This window comes from Magnolia sinica, chromosome 6, assembly GCF_029962835.1.
Source record: "Magnolia sinica isolate HGM2019 chromosome 6, MsV1, whole genome shotgun sequence".
NCBI lineage: Eukaryota > Viridiplantae > Streptophyta > Magnoliopsida > Magnoliales > Magnoliaceae > Magnolia > Magnolia sinica.
This window is the reverse complement of record NC_080578.1, coordinates 63,757,466-63,778,437: the sequence shown is the minus strand read 5'-3', so window position 1 is coordinate 63,778,437 and position 20,972 is coordinate 63,757,466. Positions and strand designations below refer to the sequence as shown.

The 20,972-nt window shown below is 39.2% G+C and overlaps 1 protein-coding gene across 1 annotated transcript in view; it reads right to left on the bottom strand.

Moving 5' to 3' along the window:
* The window catches only part of LOC131248809 (GTPase LSG1-2), a 38,216-nt gene extending 22,478 nt beyond the window's left edge, over nucleotides 1–15,738 (bottom strand). The window contains exon 1 of the mRNA XM_058249279.1: nucleotides 15,186–15,738. Within this exon, the coding sequence (XP_058105262.1) occupies nucleotides 15,186–15,418 (233 nt within the window). The 5' untranslated portion in view covers nucleotides 15,419–15,738. The remainder of the gene's footprint in view (nucleotides 1–15,185) is intronic.
* Between the last annotated feature and the right edge of the window lie 5,234 nt (nucleotides 15,739–20,972).

The window sequence follows — 20,972 nt, the reverse complement described above, 5'->3', positions numbered from 1 at the left end:
TTGTGGCCCATCTGAGACTTAGAATTTCATCATTTTCGGGCAAAGTATATATTTCAACGGGCTTATTGTAAGCATTGTGTCAAACATTACAAACGTATACTACTTAAAGATATTAAAGTTGTTTAGTGATCAAATTCAAACCCCTGTAAATATATTATGCATAGCTACTTTTGGATTACAGTGGATTTTGAATCCAATGTGCCAAACACAACAGGAGGATTTTAAATCCAGGGGGTTCCAAATCCACAATCCCAAACAGGCCCTAAGAGAAAAACAGAGGCTATCCAATTAAGGTAGTTGAAACCTCACCAGAACATCAGCAAAGGAGTTCTCCTCCCCCCCTCCCACCCCAAAATCCAAAAAGAGTCGGCCTACACCCATATACCACACCACAGCTCTCGAAGTGAATAGGAAGTTAATCCAAGGGGATAATAGCTTTGGTCAAATCAAATCCGGTCTATATAGAATCCAATTGAACCCAATTGGAGGCCCCAACACAAGGACTGATGTAGGATGATGGAAACTATCCTAGGATGCAAGATGGGAGATCAATTACACTTTAATTTCAGCAATCAACATGTAAAATCAAGCATATCCTCATAATAGATTCAGATTAAAATCAAGCATATCCTCATAATAGATTCAGATATTCAAATTTATAACATGAAGATCCTAAGTTTTCACATACGCGGTGCATGAAAATATAAAATAGTTCAAGAGTGGCCCACTTGAAAGTAGGGACTTCCAATCTAGCATGGGTAGAGATAATGATGAAAGGAAAATTCTGGTTTGAGGAAAGTTTCACAAAAATAAAAATAAAAATAATTCAGATTTTGATTAGGGTTTTGGATTCATGGATGAAAATTTATGAATGGGATTTTCAAGGATTCAAAGGATTTAGAGTTTAGAAGGTTGCAATTGAAGGGAAAAGAGGAAGACCATAGAAGAATAAGAAGAATACATTTTAAAGAAGAGAAAGGAAGGATGTAGAAAGAAGAATATCTTTCGAATAAGAGAAAGAGGAAGGATGTACCTTGGGAAATCCACCACCAAACAAGCTTCTATCCTTCCACAATTCATTTGGAAGAAAAGGTTTCTCACAAACCCTAAAAAATGAGAAAAATTCTTTCACACAAGAGAGCTTCTCTCTTCTTATTTTTCTTCTCAAATCTCCACTAGGATTAGAACTCCACCCCCGTGTGGTTTTATAATTAACAATTCGGAATTAAAAATTCAGCATAATTACAACTATGCCACTCACATAAGTGAAGTGGCCCATCATCCAAAACCAAAATAAGAAAACTAAAACATTTATTATCAATCTCAACTCTCAAATTAAAAAGGAAAAAAAAAAACCATCAAATAAATCCTTAAAAAAAAAAAAAAGAAAAGAAAAAGAAGGCCAAGATCTGAGTCCAAGGGGATCAGATGATCTGATGGCGTAATCGACAAGATCCAACGGTCGGATCGACACGAAATAGAAATCATATGACTAAAACAGCCCACATGCATCATCCCGAAGTGGGGTCTTCCTGATGCATGTCCAATACATGTGGGGTCTTTAAAATGGCCCGACGGGCCCCATCTAGAACTCGTCTCCCATCCACAAAAAAGTTGCGTCGATGTGGGTAGTTGTCTGCGTCTCTGGTACACCCGGGTAGTTCCTCTGATGTCCCCATCAATTCTCCCCAACTGAGAAGAATTCGCCATTGGCGAAATAAAGCTGTGATAACGCTCGAGGAGGTCAGGATCAATGCACTGGAACTCTGCCTCTGTAATCCAAGTGTTGTCTGACTCCGGCTGGTTCTTTTACTTCATGAGGTATTTCTGATATCCTCCATGGCGGGTGGAAACCGCTTGGTGTTCCATAACATCATCGATCTCTTCTTTCCAACCAGGTAGTGATGAAAGAGAAGGCAATGGGTGGGAAGTAAAGTCTGATGATGGCAATGGGTTGGGGACAGGGTCAGGGACACTGTCATCTGGGATAGGAGAAAGGTTTGTAGGAGGGCTAGAAGATAGATGTGTGGGTCTGTAACAAGGCACAAGGTCCTCTATGTTGAATGTTGCACTAATGCCCATGTCAAATGGAAGATCCACCATATATGTATTAGGGCCCACTCGTCAAAATTTTATATGGACCTGCACTATGGGCATGCAATTTCCTCATGGTTCCCTATGGGAATCGTTAGGGCCTAATGCGGACCATGACGTAGTCACCCACTTGAAACTCCTTAAACCTACGATATGAATCTGCAGAGATTTTATAATGTTGATCACTAGCGTTAATGGCTTAATGCGCTTCTTGATCTCACTATGCAAATTATAAATATGTCGTGCAAATGCATCGGCAAACTCAGATGGCCTATGTGAAATGGACATGGTTATGAGATCTATAGGTGTTATAGGCTTGTACCCAAATACTATCTCAAATGGACTCATGCTCTCCTAAAAGAACCATTTCCTAAGAAACTCATCAACTTCTTGAGTTATGCATGCTCTGTGGGGTTCATTCTGTATGAGAAAAGTTTGGAAGAGTCGACCCAGGGACAAGATCAATGGCATGCTAGATGTAACTCATAGGGGAGGTCATAAGGAAAGACATCATTGAACTCATCCATCACCGAAATCACCTCACTAGGCAACTCTACACTAACCTAGGGTGAAGCCTCTCTAGTCACGAGGGCATACAACTCCAAATCCTCCCTAGTCTCTCTTTCAAATTATTTTGCATTAATGATATGAAGAGACTTAGGTTTGGGCTTCCTCGAAGTTCCAAGATCACCCTTCTTGGTGATCTCCTTCATTCCTGGTATGCTCTTAGGTCCAAGAGGACTCAATCCAATTTTATTGCCCTCAAACATGGATGTACAAATATCGACTAAATATTGTAACGTCCAAATCAAATAACCAAGGCCTACCCAAGATGATGTGGCCGACATCCATGGGAACCACATCGCACCACAATGAATCCTTATACGACCCAAACTGGATGGGGATACAACATCGCTGTGAAACCGGAATAGAAAACTCATCAACCCACGACACTATGCAGGGCTGAGGGTGAGACTTAGCCTTCAAGCCCAGTCGACTTGTGGTGCTAGTAAAGACCACGTTGGCTCAACTGCCACTGTCCACGATCACTTTACAATTCTTTTCTCCACACTTGACATAAGTGTAAAAGATCATGTTCCTGCGCCAATCATCGTTTTCTTTAGCTTGGGTAAAAGCGCATCTGACTGCTGCATGAGTGTGGGTCTCCTAATCATCAAACTCCTCATCACTAGCACTAATATTAGGCTCGTGTTCCTCCACGTCGCAATTGTCCTCGTCATCCTCATCTGCCTTATCTATCATAAGAGCTTTTCCTCTTTCTTTGTTTGGGCAATTCCTTTGCGAGGTGACCATAACCATTATAACAGAGACACTACATGTACTCACTTTCCTTCGAACTAGTGCTGACTAGATCCCTACCTTTAACATCTCTGTTATAAGTGGGAGCACCAATTGGGGCTTTGGTCCGGCTCCCAAGGTTAGGTTTGGCTGCCTGAGGAGCAACCCGGCCATTGGAATCACGAGACCCAAACCGCCTCATGGTCGGTCGCACTAGGTATCGCTCAAGCTCCTCTACCCTAAGGTAGGCCTCCTATAGTGTACCAACATCATGAGGGATGAGCTCACGCCTAATCCGAGGGTGCGATCCCGTCCTAAAACAAGACAAGGTCACAACAAGTGACTCATCGACATCACATCGCATCATGTATTCCTCGAATCTCTCGATGTAATCCGATACATAGATCGACCCTTGCCTCAAGGACTGCCACTGGTCCAAAAGGCGATCACAGTAGGAGAGCGGGACATTTTTCTTTAAGAAGTTCATTCATCTCAACCCATGATGTAATGGGTTCATCTCCACATTGCTCTACCTTCCGTTTTGTATTGGTCCAGAACAACATGGCTTGACCCGTCAATTTCATCTTAGCGAACCTCGCTCGATGGCGATCTAACATATCATGCTACTCAAAGAAGTGGTCCATGTCAGCTAGCCAATCAAGGAAATGCTTCGGGTTCAAGCGAACATCAAAACTAGGAGCATCAACTTTGACGCTCTTCATAACCCTATCCTGAGGGTTGTAACAATCCTACGACTCTCTACGGGGTGAGTGAGTGCACGGTCCTACATGACCTACTCCCTGACCAAAGTTCCTATTACAACCCTTAATGGGCTCTACTGGGACTAGACCCTGCTCAACTGGATCCTCATCTACTGGCTCTCCTGCTTGAGACTGGTGGTCTTCCCCGGTGATGAGGGTACCGTGAGATGTAGCCTCTAGCCGCTGGATATGCTGGTTGCTGGCAATCAATTGTGTGGCAGTGGTCTTATTGTGCGTCTCAATGGCCGTCAAACGGCGGTTAATCTTTTCGAGAGCCTCGGCAATCTGATCCGAATTCATGGTGGGGAATAGACCAAAACCACGACCTGTTCGCGTTTGCATACACTAAACGACCCTAATGAGAGACAACGTAGATGTGTGTGTACTATATGATGAATGCGATGCGAAAATCAGATTTGATGATGTCTAATGTGACACTATATGCTGCAAATGTACTTCATGTATGATGACCCTATGTACCTTAAAACCCTATGGACAACTCTAGAATGATTCTAATAAGGTTAAAACTGAAAATTCAGCAACAATGTGTCTTAAAGTCACTAAATCTAAAATTTCCAGCAATATAGGACTTTGAAAACACCCAAGCAGAAAATTAGCAAGCTATAGTGACCTATATGCTCTACAATGGGTATGGAAATTTTGTTGAACACCTACCCTACGCTAGACCTATGCTTTGATACCAAATTTGATGTAGGATAATGGAAACTATCCTAGGATGCAAGATGGGAGATCAATTACACATTAATTTTAGCAATCAACATGTAAAATCAAGCATATCCTCATAATATATTTAAAAATTCAGATTCATAACATGAAGATCATAGGTTTTCACATACGTAGTGCATGAAAATATAAAATAGTTTAAGAGTGGCCCACTTGGAAGTAGAGACTTACAATCTAGCATGGTTAGTGCAACAACCACGTAGATAGATAATGATACAAGCAAAATTCTGATTTAAGAGAAGTTTCACAAAAATAAAAATAAAAAAATTCAGATTTTGATTAGGGTTTTGGATTCATGGATGAAAATTTAGGAATGAAGATTTTAGGGAGTCAAAAGATCTAGGGTTTAGAAGGTTGTAATGGAAGGGAAAAGAGGAAAATAAGGGAAGAAAAAGAAGAAGGATATAGGAGTAAGCATACCTTTCGAATAAGAGAAAGATGAAGGATGTACCTTGAAAAATCCACCACCAAACAAGCTTCTACCCTTCTACAATTCAATTGGAAGAGAGTTTCTCACAAACCCTAAAAAAGGAGGAAAATTCCTTCACACAAGAGAGCTTTCTTCTTTTTCTTCTCAAATCTCCACTAGGGTTGGAACTTCACCCCCCTGTGGTTTTATAGTTACAACTATGCCACTCGCTCAAGTGAAGTAGCCCATCATCCAAAATAAGAAAACTAAAACATTTATTATCAATCTCAACCATCAAATAAATCCTAAAAATAACAAAAAACATAAAGAATGAAAGATCGGAGTCCAAGGGGCCCGATCTTCTAGGTGGCCCGATGGCATGATTGACAAGATCTAACCGTCGGATCGACGCAAAATAGAAATACTATGACTAAAATGGTCTCCTAAACAACCCACATGCATCATCCCAAAATGGGGTCTTCCTTATGCATGTTCAATGCATATGGGGCCCAGAAGGCCCCATCTAGAACTCGTCTCCCATCCACAAATAAAGTTGCACTGATGTGGGTGGTCGTCTCCATCTCTGGTACACCCGAGCAGGTCCTCTGATGTCCCCATCAAGGACCCTAAGGGCCTGCTTGAATAAAGTGCAGGCTGAGGGAAAGCAAAGAAAACATGTGCTATAAGCAGGAGGTAAAGTGACATCAAAGCTAGGAGATGCAAAGCCTTTACACCTATTTGCTTGGAAAATGCTTTTCCTTTCCATTTGAAAATGTTTGGATTGCAATCAAGGTGTCCCGTATCGGTATCGGTTGGCGTAACGGTGACCTCCAAAACCGATACGGATACAGGGGCGTAACGGTGATACGGGGGCGTAACGGCCCGTAACGGTGCAAAAAAAATTTTTTGCCAAAAAAATATGAAAAAATATGGATTAAATCCGGAATATTCTAAACATTCCAAATATGCATTCATTTATAAATTGGAACATGTTTATGGTGGTGTAACGGTCCACTCTTTGGTGAGAAGTTGTATCGAACTGTCTGATGAATTTATGAACCAAATAACCTGAATTTGACTACAAAATTCTTATATTTAATTTTCTAACTATCTACTATCAATGATAGATATATTAGAATGAATGTAATATGAAAATATCTTACATTAGGTGTTGCAATTATTTTTGAGGGCCAAAATTCATGCGTAAATAGAAAAAAATATATTAAAAAAATAGAAAATGGCACCCCAAATATGTAAAATGCACATTAACATATTCTACTATGATTAACACATCATATGGTATCATTAAAACAGCAAAAGAATCATTAAAAAATGATTTTTGAATTTTCAAAAAAAGAGCCGAAATAAATGCGTAAATAGAAAAAAATATTAAAAAAATATAAAATGGCACCCCAAATATGTAAAACGCACATTAACATGTTCTACTATGATTAACACATCATATGGCATCATTAAAACAGCAAAAGAATCATTAAAAAATGATTTTTCGAATTTTCAAAAAAAGGGCCGAAATAAATGCGTAAATAGAAAAAAATATTAAAAAATATATAAAATGACACCCCAAATCTATAAAATGCACATTAACGTGTTCTACTATGATTAACACATCATATGGCATCATTAAAACAGCAAAAGAATCATTAAAAAATAATTTTTCAAATTTTCAAAAAAAGGGCCAAAATAAATGAGTAAATAGAAAAAAATATATAAAATATATAAAATGGCACCCCAAATCTGTAAAATGCACATTAACATGTTCTACTATGATTAACACATCATATGACATCATTAAAACAGCAAAAGAATCATTAAAAAATGATTTTTCGAATTTTCAAAAAAAGGGCCAAAATAAATGCGTAAATAGAAAAAAATATTAAAAAAATATAAAATGGCACCCCAAATCTGTAAAATGCACATTAACATGTTCTACTATAACACATCAAATGACATGATTAAAACAGCAAAACAACAATTAAAAATTAATTTTTCGAATTTTAAAAAAAGGGGCCAAAATTCATGCGTAAATAGAAAAAAATATAAAAAAATTATTAATTGGCACCCCAAATCTGTAAAATGCACATTAACATGTTCTACTATGATTAACACATCATATGACATGATTAAAACAGCAAAACATATTCAAAAAAGTATAAATACCTATTTTTGACGAATTTCTGAAAAATGGCCCACCGAGCTTTGATTCAAAAAAATCTATAATATAATGTGTTTTTATCTCAAATACCTAGCCAAGGTTGGTCGAGATTAGTACTAGAAAGAGTGAGAAACAGTTTGGAAGCAAGAAGTTTCAAAAAAACAGCAAAAACAGAGTTTAAAATGGAAAAAAAAAAAAAGTTACCGTTATGGGCCCGTTACGACCGTTACACCCCGTAACGGGCCCGTATATGCCGATACGGGTACAAAATCAGGTATCGGCCGATACGACCCCGAAACGCGTAACGGTTCCCATCGTTACCGTTACGTATCGGCCGTAACGGCCGATACATAACCGTTTTGGCACACCTTGATTGCAATTAAAATGTCACATCACAGAGGAAAACAAGTTTCCCTCTAAAATTGCCATTAAAATGTCACATCAGAGGCAAACACTTTTCCCTCCATTTGACTTTTTGAAGAAAAATAAAAGGTGGTGCTCCCTTACCAAAGAGGCATGCAAACCGTTTGCCACAGCATCCTCCACTTCCCAAGCAAGTGCAAATGTCTTGTTAACGTAAACTATATACTTCTAGTTTGCACTCTTATCCAAACAAGCTTGATCCTCTCTCATTCATTGTTGATGATCCTCCCAGCACCAAAGCACCTTGTGTTCCCCATTGAACACCCATATTAAGCTTCCACTAACCCAATAGTGGTGGGGCACAAATGGCATTCTACTATAGTGGCTCTTTGAAATTGTTAACCACATAATCCAAATGCCGTTTTTTTTTTTGAATTAACAAAAATTTCATTAAGAAGACCCAACTTAGCAAAACTAAGACGGGAGATTATTGCCCTAGAGAGGGCAAGATAATGCAATCATCTAGCTCCTTTAAGGTTGGAAATCCAAAGAGCTACCAAGACAATAGGCCTGTAGCCTTTCAAACAACCCCATCCACGGAATCGGTCCTACTAACAAAGCACCAGAAATTCCGTTCCTCCCCAAATGGCCCAAAGAACTGCCATCGAGACCATCCTCTAAACCAGCTTTCCTTCCTTACTTACTACCCCTCAATAGATCCTAACAACCCAAGGTATGGAGAAGAGAGAAGAAGTTAACCCACACCATCCTAGCAAACTAACAGTGAATGAAAGATGATTGATCAACTCGACATCACACATACACATGGCGCAAATGTTGGGAATGATCATAGCTCTTTTAATGAGATTGTCGATAGTAAGCACTTTCTTTCTACCGACTAACCAAACAAATGCAGCCGGCCACCTTAGGAGCATTAGTGCCAAAAGGAGTAATTACAACTCGAGCACACCGGCTATGATTCTTGACTAGCTTGTAGTAGCGCACCAAAAACTTATGATTCTTGACCAGCTTGTAGTAGCGCACCGAAAACTTGCCCAACCTGGGAACATGCCAAACCAAAGTGTGGCCTTCCCCCACCTTAGGATTGTGCTTTCAATCTAGCGAGTTATGAATTCTTCCACTTCATCGTCCCCGAGAGCCCTACTACAAGGAGGAGACCACACCATCACTCTGCCTATCAAGAAAAAAGACCAACCCACTGTTAAGTTCCTCTTCGAGGCAAAATTGGCTAGCACTAAAAATCCTCACAAAGAGGTCTCCCACCACAGCAAGAATCCTCCTAGAACTGTTAATAATTCTTCCACTTCATCGTCCTCAAGAGCCCTACTACAACAAGGAGACTGCACCACCACTCTACCTATCAAGAAGAAACACCTACTACCCATTGTTAATTTCATCTTTGGGGCAAGATTGGCTACCACCGAAACTCCTAGCAAAGCGGTGTCCCACCACAGCAAGAATCCTCTTAGAACCGAATGTGCCTCCCGCCTCCAACTGAAAAAAGACACTAATTCCATGAATTTAGGGAACACTAAAAAAATTAGCTTTCCGCAAGCCTGAAGCCTTATACTGAGATGATTCCCCAATCCATCATCCCCTATCCTAGGTGCCATACTTACTAGCAATAACTTCTCTCTACGATAGATGTAAACAAAAAAATGAACCCGAAAGAGTCCACATGATTCTAATAGAGATGGAGAGCAAGACAGTTGCACTCTTTTTGAAATGGTAGCTTAAGCTACATATTCTCGGCCACAAGGCTTACAAAACTCAGCACTATGAGAGCCTACAAACTCAACCTATGAAGGTCTACAAGTCTCAACTCAAAGAGTCTACAATGGAAGGGATTTTAAATTTAATTCAAATACTCAAAACTTAATTTTCTTTAACATCCAAGAACCATATATAGAGTTAACAAATATTCTAGAGAAGTAAAAGGAATAAAGATTAGCATAGGAAAATGAGAGAGGAGCATAGGGACTATGAAGGGAGTAAAGGCAAGGCTAGCCTTTATGGTTCTTCAAGGATTCTTTAAAGTCTCCATAGTTTCAAAATGCATGTGACGTCTTCCAAGAGCATGAAAAGAGTTCCAATGAGATAAGAGGGTTTCCATTGTGCAAGTGCTTTAATTGCACATGAGTCTTTCCAAAGCCTTGACTAGTCAAGACTCTTCTAATCTTCCTTGCTTGACCTATCAGCATTAAGTCCAATTGGGCTAGTCATTGGGCTTCAACATAGACTTGTCTTGGCTTGATTAGGTCTTGGGTTTGGGTTTGCTTGAGCTGGATGGGGCGTGCAATACATGAAGAATTAGGCCAGCTTGCACATTCTCCCTGAGTTTGAAGAGTACTCGACCTCAAGTTCAGTCTTGTATAGATTCATCTTGGTGAGAGCAATCTCTCTCAATTCGGTTTCCGATATCCAAGAATTTTCCACATCCGAACAATTCTTCCACTTGACAAGGTATTTTGTACAGGAGTTGCTGCGAGAGGTGATGTTCCTATGATCAAGTATCTTGTCCACAATTTCTTCACCATATTTTAAAACCGGCATTCACATTTCTTCATTGGGTAACTAAACCGGATTGCCACGATACCTGTATAAATTAGCAGTGTTGAAGATAGGGGAAATGTTATAGCCTTCAGGAATGTCAATTTTATAAGGTCCTTTCTTCTTAATCTTTAGCTTGTTATGCATTCCCTTTGGAAATCTTTCTTTCCGCAAGTGGACCTGAACGATGTCTCCTTCAAACTCAATTCTTCCTTTTTATTACTTTTTGAAGATTTTACTGAACTTCTTGTAGTTTTTATTACTATTTGAAGATTTTACTGAACTTCTTGATGAAGTTCCATGAACCTTTCAACCATAATTGTTGCGTTATCACTCTCTTGACTCAGAAGTAGTAAAGGAATCAAATCAAGCACACACTATTAGGCAGTCTCCCATAGACAATTTCAGAGGGGCTCTTTCCTATGAATCAATTAATTGATCTATTGTAAGCAAACTCGGGATGGGATAGGACTAAATCCTATTGGTTGGGCTTCTCTCCAACTAGAGCTCGTAACAAGTTTTCCAAACTTCGATTTACAACCTCTGTGTGGCTATCAATTTGGGGATGAAAGTCACTGCTAAGATTTCCCCCATCGTCGTTCCTTCCCTGGTTTGAGAAACTAAGAACCAATGCTCATCTTACCAGTGCCTTCCAGCACCCTCAGATCCACCCACACCACAGAACCTGCCTTTGAAACCTCCCTCCAGATCTAGCTTCACTATTCCCATGGGACTGTTTCCTCCGCTTTTAAATCATCTTCCTTCTTCGACTCTGGACCTGGATCTCGACCCGAAATAGCATTACTATACAACCTCAAGCTCCTGCCTGCAAGGTCTTCCCTACTCCTTACATCTTCCTGATCTTCCATCACAGCCTCTGCCTTCCTTGTTGTCCCTTTTCCTTCAACACCTCTCCTCCTACTTGCCTTTGGAAATCGCATTTGGTCCATACTTCACCCTCTAGACCAATAGCTTCTTCCCATCAAAACTAACCTATCCAGCTCAACCACCACACGGAACACCTCTTTCCAAGATGCCATATGAACAAAAGCAAGGCCTCAACAGGCTGCCGATCTCCTGTATTGTGGCATGACCACCTCCTTAACCTCCCCGACCCTTTTAAAGACGGGAGAAGTTGAGAATGTTCCACTCAGCTAGGAAATTTTCTTCGAACAAAGTCGAGAACTTGGAGTGGTGCTAAGATGCTCTCCCTCAATTCTTCCTTCTACTCCGACTGTTATCCAACTCCTGCCGCCAGGGTGTTCCGTAACGGTAATGGTGGTCGTAACGGCCACCACCGTTACCTTTACGATACGGGGCATAACGGTTGTTACGGCCCCGTAATGGCCGTTACAGTCTCTCTTTTTTATTTTTTTATTTATTGAAAAAACCCCCAAAAAAATGTATCTGCCCCGTAATGTTAATTAAAAAGTATAAAAACCTATATATGTCCCGTAATAGACCATTACAGGACTATTATGGCCTTTATAGGGGATATAACGTGCCATTAACAGCAATTACAGGTCATTTTTTTCAATAACGGTTGTTACGGCCGTTACGACCCCATAACGTGTAACGGTTGCCACTGTTACCTTTACGTAACGGCCTTTATGGCACACCATGCCCACCGCCCTCATCCTATGCTCCTTCATCTCTATCCTCCCTCTTAACACCTACTCACAACCCATTCCCATGTCTTCCTCTCTCCCCATATAGCTACCCCCAAGTGACCCCCTTTCTTCCTTCCCCTTTCCCTTCTCTACCCCTTTTCTAAAATGCTCACCCCTCTCTGGTACGCTCCCCATCCCCTCTTTTTTTTTTATCCAAACACTTCTTCCTCTATTAAAACTCCCCCTTCCCTCACACTCCTCGCCTCACCCTTGCCCCTATGCCCCCCACCAATGCCCCCTGCTTCTCAACCTTCCATTCCTACGCATCCCTCTGTCCATCGATCTTCGAAATCGACCAGCAATGCCAAAGTCCAGACCGCAATTCTGAAGGTTTCCAACATTTTGTTCTCGTTCGCCAACAAATTGTTCAAGGTCTTAATGATCACCATCACTCTAACCGTATCCTCCAACGTAGTGGGAGAACATCTAGGCGTAATTTAAATGCCTATCCAAATCAAGAACAAAAACACCCTTAAAACATTTCATCACGAAAACCCAAACCAGAGAAGAATTTTAATTTATGCCTTAGGCCATTATTGCAATAGGACATATTCTTGATTTTTTTTTTTTTTTTTTTGGTCCTCAAATGTTCAAAATTATAGCATGGGGAAGCATTCTCCAAAACATTCTACCTCTAGCCTTGAAAGGACTGGCCTCACCATTTGTAAAGATCCACCACACCGGGTTCCCCATTGAACAATTGTCCCCACTAAACTTCCACCAAACAAATAGTTGTGGGGACATAAATGGCATTCTATTCCAATGGCTCCCTTTAATTGTCTGATGCCTTACCACTTCGCTATACTCCATACGGCCAATCCCTAGGGAGAGGGGGAAGGGAGAAGCAAGGCTCTAAGAATGTGATCACATATTCCAACTCCTATCCAAATCAAGGCAGAAACGCCTTTGAAACCTTTTGTCACACAACTCAATCCATGAGAAGAATTTTAGTTTCCGCCCTAGGGTATTAATGAGAGAGGACATTTTGTTATTCTTTTTTACATTCTTCCCAATATGCTCCAAAGAATTGCATGGGGAAGCATTTGCCATGGAGTTTTGCCTCTAGCCTCGAAAGGATCGGCCCCCCTGTGGGAAGATTTGTCATTGACCTTGGCTAGTTTCAACAAATCTTAAATAGGTTAATGAAGAAATATCATGAACCATATAGCAATGAAGAAGGAGGTGATCAATCATTGCTTCATCATTCCAACCAATGTTTTGAAAACCAAACCGATATCGAAGCAGTGAAATTGTCCGTCGATGTAGGTTTGGTTGCTAAAACTTGTTTGAATCGTGATATCTTACTCACTATAAAACATGTTTCGATAACAAAAGCCTATACAAACTAGTTCAACCGCCAGTTTCACTAGTCTAATTGCAGGTTCATGTTAGTTTAGCTTGAAACAATCCAATTTAAATAATTTCTACACCTCAAGCCACTTGAGCCGAACCAAACCGGGGAGAGATCTTCAATTCCCATTAAAACACGTCAAACATGGTGATCAATTTTAAAGATGGATTCCAGTAGAGGAAAAAGAAATATCAGACAAGCCAAAAATCTTTTCTACAAGTTTTCAAGAGCGGGAATTTTAAAAGTCATCGCCATCCAACAAAAGGCTTAAATACTAGGAGCCGAGGCACAAAGAAACCCAATGCTTCGACACATTTGGGGTGAGGCAGATTTTTTGGAAATAATGTCGTAAGGTAATCTTAGGAAGAAAATGTTCCATCCAATGAGGGAGATAGTGTCATTCCCTGGTAGCAATACCAAGCAGTACCAAAAGCATTTCAACCATCTAGTTTTCACAGTTCCAAAGGTTTCTTCTGAAAATAAACCTTTGAACAATCCTCACTCATTTAGGAGATAACAAATAAAATGTCAGCAAATTAAGGCTGCGTGTTGGACAAAAGAGGATTGAATTGTGAATGATAAGTTTAACCGGGTGGAAATGACAAAAACCAATGTTCTGAATTCATAATGAGAAAACAAATTTGAATTAATTCCTTTCAAAGCAGAGTCGCAAACTTGAAAGTAATGCAAGTGCAATTAGAAACCCAGTTCCTCTATGTCGATTTTGAGAAGGAAACTAAATTTTCATTACTTTCACTTTACAAGACTAGTTATTTGAACTCAGTTTCGACAGTGCATCTATTTGCTCAAGCAAAACAAATAGAAAGCAACCAATTTAATCTAGAAGAAGTTAGACAACTTATACATTTCCCCGTATTCATAATGAGCAAAGTAGCCCTCAGATCACAATTACGTCATTTGGACTATAGAAAGCAATATAATTGCAAAGTGGAAGCTTCGAGCCAATTAGATCCATAGTGTCAATTCTAAGGGAATAAATTAAAATTTGGTTATTTCCACTTTCTTCGACTAATAATTGCTATTCAGTTCAATGGTTCATCCAAACGCACCCTAGATCATTAAAATTTTGTTGTTCCAGGCTGGACCAAGGAATTTAATTCCAACCAGCACATAGAATAACACCACCAAAAAATGCCATTGAAATAATAATAAATGGATGACACACGTTCAAATGTTATAAAATAATGGTACCAACACTACATCCGAAAAATGGAAGGACATAATAGTGGCCATCGGGGTGTCTCTACTCTATGGGGCCCACCCCGAGAACCATAATCATTCATATGTCAGGCTCCAATTATGGTCGCCTGTGGTGGAAAAATAAAGAAACCACCAATTAACCAGGTCTGCAAAATGACAGATTAAGGCAGAAGGCCAAATGCTAACCTCCAGCGAGCAAAAGTTCAGTAATTGAATGACTAGGATTGCCAAATGTGTGATTCTTGCACTGTGGGCCATCTATAGTAGGGCCCAATATTAGATGATCAGTTCAAATTGCCGTTCTGGTGACTACGACTTAAGCTAGTCCCATGGGAAACTAAAACGCCCTTCAATATGAAAATTGGAGGGGAATATGCATAAATTCTGTAGGTAGACAGAGCTACAACAAAATCCAATGGTACTAGGGTTTTCTGATGTCGAAACAGATTGCAACTGCAAAGAGAAGTCTATATTCAAGAACCGAAATTTCTGGAAAAACAGCACGTTTCTCTAAAAGAGAGAATCTTACAGGTTGATACGGAGGAGATTGGGCAGGGGATTTTCGGAGGAGTAGATGAGGTCAGCCTCCTCGGACTGCTCAACCACGGCCTCAATGTCACCGACCTCCGTGACGGACTCAAGGATCCGCTTATGCTGCTTGTTGTAGAAACGGCCCTTCTCTTTCGATTGCTGGACCATCTGGTTGTGGTGCTTCACCAGGGCTCTACCTAGGCCCCCTCCCGATTTCTCGTTCTTCCCCATTACTATATTCCTCACAGTAATGGATCGGACTAACCCTAAAATGGAGACTGAATACAAAATCTCTCTCTCTCTCTCTCTCTCTCTCTCTCTCTCTCTCTCTCTCTCTCTCTCTCTCTCTCTCTCTATACACTAAAATGGAGATTGCACTCTCTCTCAAAACCCTAATATAGACGAAATCCCTTTCTAAGCCCTAAGAAGGTGATATAGATGAAATCCCTCTGTAAGCCCTTAGAAGGTGATATAGACGATCTCTCTCTCTCTCTTTGAAAATCGTAGGGAGGTGAAAGGATCTCTGTTTCTCTGAAAATCGTAGGAAGGTGAATATATAGCTTTATCTGGATTTTTGTATGCAGTGAGGAGAGAAGGGAAGGGTCGGTCCTCGCAGCGGCGGCCGACACGGAAGAGCTTTTGAACAACGATGTGGTCCGTCGCGACGCTGTGTTTTTTTTTGCCCCGGCACTTCACGACTGAACACGTGTGGAAAAATGGTACGACGAATCTAGATCGTCCGCGCTTGACCTTGGTGTCGTGTAACAGTAAACCAAGACCATCTGGACGTAGATTGAGTACTATCCCTACCTTTGGACCACTGCCCGCTGTTGAGCTTCAACTAAAGGACGTTCGAAAGTTGATGGGGCTCTACGTGCTCAGTCAAGCCATCTTTGACCGTTATCTAGCGGCCAACGAAATCTTACCATGTCAAGAGTCCGGGGAGCTCCGTCTACCTGGCAGTACTGTTTGACTCAAAATTGGATCATCAATATGTGTTTATAAACAATATTGGCTCTGTCATAGCCTAATATAATTCAATCCAAATCAAACACATGTGATCTCAAGGGTCCACATATGTAGACCGTTAGTTGTAGTCTTTGACCTCAAACTAATGGCATGTTTAGACATGGGATTAGATGGTATGGAATTACATTTGGTCTAATGTAAATTTTCTCAAATGTTTGAAAATGACAAGAAGGATTGGATTAATCTACGTGTTATATCATATAGTACAAACAAGAGATACTATTTACACCCATTTTCGGTGCCCCTACGTTGACCGATTAAAGGCCGCTACATGTCGATACCATGCAACCGGCACGAAACATACTCTCACCTCAGAGTATCATCGTTAACGTGCATTCAGTCGTACGCATATTGTTATAAATGTGGAGGTACGAACCTTTTCAACATAGGCCACATGGGCAAGATTATCGTGCTCATTAATGAGGCAGCGTGCCCACCACGTCTATAAGAAATCTGTTGAGAAAACAAATCTTATTGCGAATCTAGCCATGATATTTTCGATGAGGTCGTCTCTCACAGTCCTTCTAAAATTGGAGATCTTCCTAAAGATGTTCGAAGAAACTATAGTGTTCGAGAATATTTTAGAGATCTGAAGATCGAACTGATGTCTAGGCGAACCCAACTCGAGTCAAAAGCAACAGTCACATCAGCCTAATTGGGTCCAAAGCCTTGCCCCAATTGGAATGAAGAGAACGCGAGGGGAGCCTGAAGAAGGATATAATCCGTCTAATAACATATTAGTATCGACTATTGAGCAAATCTGGGCCGCTCATGAAGGAGATAGGAAGAGAGTGAGATTTTCATGTTCCCACTATAATAAAAAAAAATGGGATATCTCTATTTGTTAGATATGGATTGTCTCTGGCGGCAAGCCAATATCATGTGTCAAATTCCATTCCTATGGGCAGGAACTAAGTGATCTACACTAGGCCACTCAGATGAATGGTCGTGATCGATTTTAGGGCTAGATGCTCTCTTAACCAATTCAGATCATATAGGAAAGCATTTATGTATAGGAGTGAAAATTTGAGACCCAACGACGTCGGACTTTTCAAAAACCTTCCTAGTTATAAGAGATTATGGATCTATCGAGGAGATTTTTTTATCTGAAAAGTCAACGACGTAAGCATGAAGGATCTAGAAATAGCAGGGAAACCCAAGCAAGGGTTTTACCACCTTGACAATCTGTAAAATGAGCAATCGAAAAAGGGCTCGAGATCTTATGCCAAACACAACAACTTATCTTTTATTTATCTTTCCTAGCTACATCACCTTAGGAGTATAAATAGTCTCTCTGTAACCTGAAGTTGTAGACCGTGGTCATTGAAGTTCGGAATTAGTTGATCACACTCACCTCGATCGTATAAATAGTCTCTCACAACTTTGTCGATTGTAATGAACACCATTTTTCAAATATTAATGAAATCAACAACATTTTGCCTCATTTAATTTGAATGCGTATCTTTGTTCATTTAACAATTGTTCTAAACTTAAAGTATTGGTGAAAGAACAAGTTCTTAAGTTCATAAATTCACATCTATTGTCACAATGCATAAAGAATTCATTTGGAGGGATTAGCCTCCTTTCCTTTCACTAATTACCTTAACGAAGTGCAAATTTGGTGGCTAAAAGGACTATGGATCTTTAATCTTAGTCTCCAATTTATCCATCCCGGTGAAGCGGACACCAACAATTCAATCAACCCTTGAGTCAGGCAGACTCTGGCACACCCCCGCAGCCTACTTACCCGCATGTGTACCAAATATAACCCTCAATCACATGAGTGGTCCAGTTTGATTGATTTGAGTGTAACAAATATGGTGAGATCTTTGGTGGATATTGAAATCCACTCTATTTGTGGACCCCACGTTATGGTACCTGTTTTATCCACGTCATTCATCGATATGCGCCCTTTACACATAAGAATCGAGTTGCATATGCATACAGATGACTAGCATCAATTCTGGAAATTTGGTTCATTGATTACAATTCCATGGCCAACCAAACATACATTCACTTAATACAATGGTTTTTTCTCAAAGGAAGAATTTAATCTTAAGAATGGGATTAGATGGTCAAAATACTATGGTATTTTCAAATATATAATAATTATGCAATAATGGAGTTAATTCCACCTAATGCAATTCCATGCTCCAAACATGCACTGAGCAGTTTGGCCCTCTATCCAATCACATGTAAAAAAAAAAAAACAGGTGATTTGCATAGGGGATAGTTTATCATTCAAATGAGTTATTTTTGTATTTCAACTGAAAAGACTTTTTTCTCACCATAATAGCAGAGATTAATCAATTAGAATAACATGAAAGTAAAAAGATCTGGACTGCATTAATGAAAGAGAATAAAAACTTTTAAAAGATAATCCTCGAGGATCCAGCAACTGTGAGCATAAATAGTGAGGTATTAGAGCTAAGGTCTTCTTTGGTCCAGCGACTTGGGCGTATGAAAGAAATTACACTACTCCTAAGGAAAGTCATTCCAGCATAGCAACGTAAATGGATTGGATTACACTACTTCTAAGCCATAGTTGGTCCAACATAGCAATGTAGCTGGATTGGATTAAATTTGGCTAAGTTAAGAAAAATTAAGGCAAGATCTAAGTGTTGATGTTTGTAGCACACATGAAGTTGTCAAATTCCGTATACAAAGATATCGATCAGATCGCAAGTGTACTACAATAGTCTATGGCAACTCGTGAAGATCGGCTCAACATCTCGAGACTTAAACGACGTCGCTCGGTTTCAAGTTTATCAAGATTAGAAGATCTTTGTATAGTACAACCACCATGTAGAATGACCCTATAAAGACCCTAGGTTAGGAGCTTTCAAAAAATTATTAAAATGGGTTAACTTCTATATAATTTCACTGAAGTTCGGCCAGCCTAACTTCAGGTTCGACCAACCTAACTTACTTTAACTAACTTAACTTCAAGTTCGGGCAAATTTTCATATTTGAAAATTTGAAAAATCTGTTGCAAGTTCGGCCAACCTAACTTGAAGTTTGGCCAGCTTGAGGAAAGTTCGAGTCATTTTGTAACGCTCTAAAAATCGGCACCCGAGTACATAGACTTTAATCCCGAGTTTCCGAGTGTTAACTAAATGAAAATGGACGTGTAACTTAGTTTAGATTCATATTCATTTCACACAAGAGCAATCAGAGTAGCACAATTCAAATTAGTGGATCCAAAGCGAGATAAAGATTACAAAAATCAATGAATATAGGACTAAGAGTAAAAAAAAAAAACAATACCAATAGTGGTGATCGCCCAAAATAAAGATTATACAAGCTAAAATGAATATACGACAATATTTACATATAAAGCATGCCTGATCGGGGACTCTAACACATACATGCACAAAACAATAATAAAAGCAAAGTCTTGTAGCTTCGCCCGATGCTCCCAAGGCATCATGATGAAAGTGCAAGCTAATCTAAGCCTACCTGTCAAAGGCCTCGATAGAACCTGTATTAACAACAATGCATGGTTCGTGTTTTAAAACAGTCTTATGTAGGAGTGAGTAGCTAACTCAGTGGTTCCATTAGTTTTAAGTTACATAGACTATCGACTCAATCAGCGTAATTAATGATAAACAACTAATCAAGCATTTCCTAAATACTCTCGTTAAATGCACAATCGAGATTATGAAATGATGCATGCGCCTTATAATTACTTGCCTCTAAGTGCAGAAGTTCATAAGTAGTATCCCGTGAATACAGGGTTGATCCCACAGGGAGATGAATTATGAGAAAGAAAAAATCAAATGCAAAACAACTACATAATAAAAATTAAACTGATGATTTGATTTTGAGATTTTTGAATGGATGTAATTCAACTGAATAAAATAACATGCAAGCTTCAAAGTTCCACACATAAGTTAATGTTCCAAAATCATGATGACTTGGATAATACAACTAGGATCTGAGCACTATGGTTAGCCTAATCGGAAAATAAAACAGTTTAAATATTTTAATAAGTGATATAAAATAATAGAAAATTATGAATTTGCACCATTGATATATATTCTCAAGCGTCAGTGATTTTAATAATTCAATATCAATGAGATAATGAAAATCAAAGAAATATAACAGGTTGAGAATCTCTCCTATCTAGGAAATCTGATTGATCTAAGGTAAGCCTATCCATCAATGTAGATCTCATATGATGGAAACATATGGATCTCACAAGAGGATAAAAAAAAAAACCTAAATAATAGACAACATGCATACACCATTCTTCTCATCATTAAAACAATCAATTATCATAATCTTAAAGAATTATTAAACCCATGTGAACTTAAAAAAACATAATTAAAATAAAAAAATAAAAAAACAAGAAGAAAGAAATAAATGCAAATATAATTTTTTTTAAAAAAAAAAACTTATAGAACTTTAATAAAATTAAAAACTCTTTAAAAATCCTAATTCTTGCTTTAGGATCCCTTGAATGATGCTTAGGAATGCCCTAGGAAGCCCTATTTATAAGTAGGAAACTCCAATTTTCATACAAAGTTGAAAAACCCTAGAAATCGTCTTAAATATACTCAGTTTCCTAAAATAGACTTATTGCTGCACAGTTTCATTAAAATGGTCTTTACACTGCACAGTTTTTCAAAATAGACTTCAGAACTTCATAATATACTTTTTCAGGATGATTTCAGGATTCTTAACTTCAAATCTTCGATTCTTTTCATTCCTCACTTGGTTTTCTTGGATCTTTGGTATGTGAATTCTTCAATCT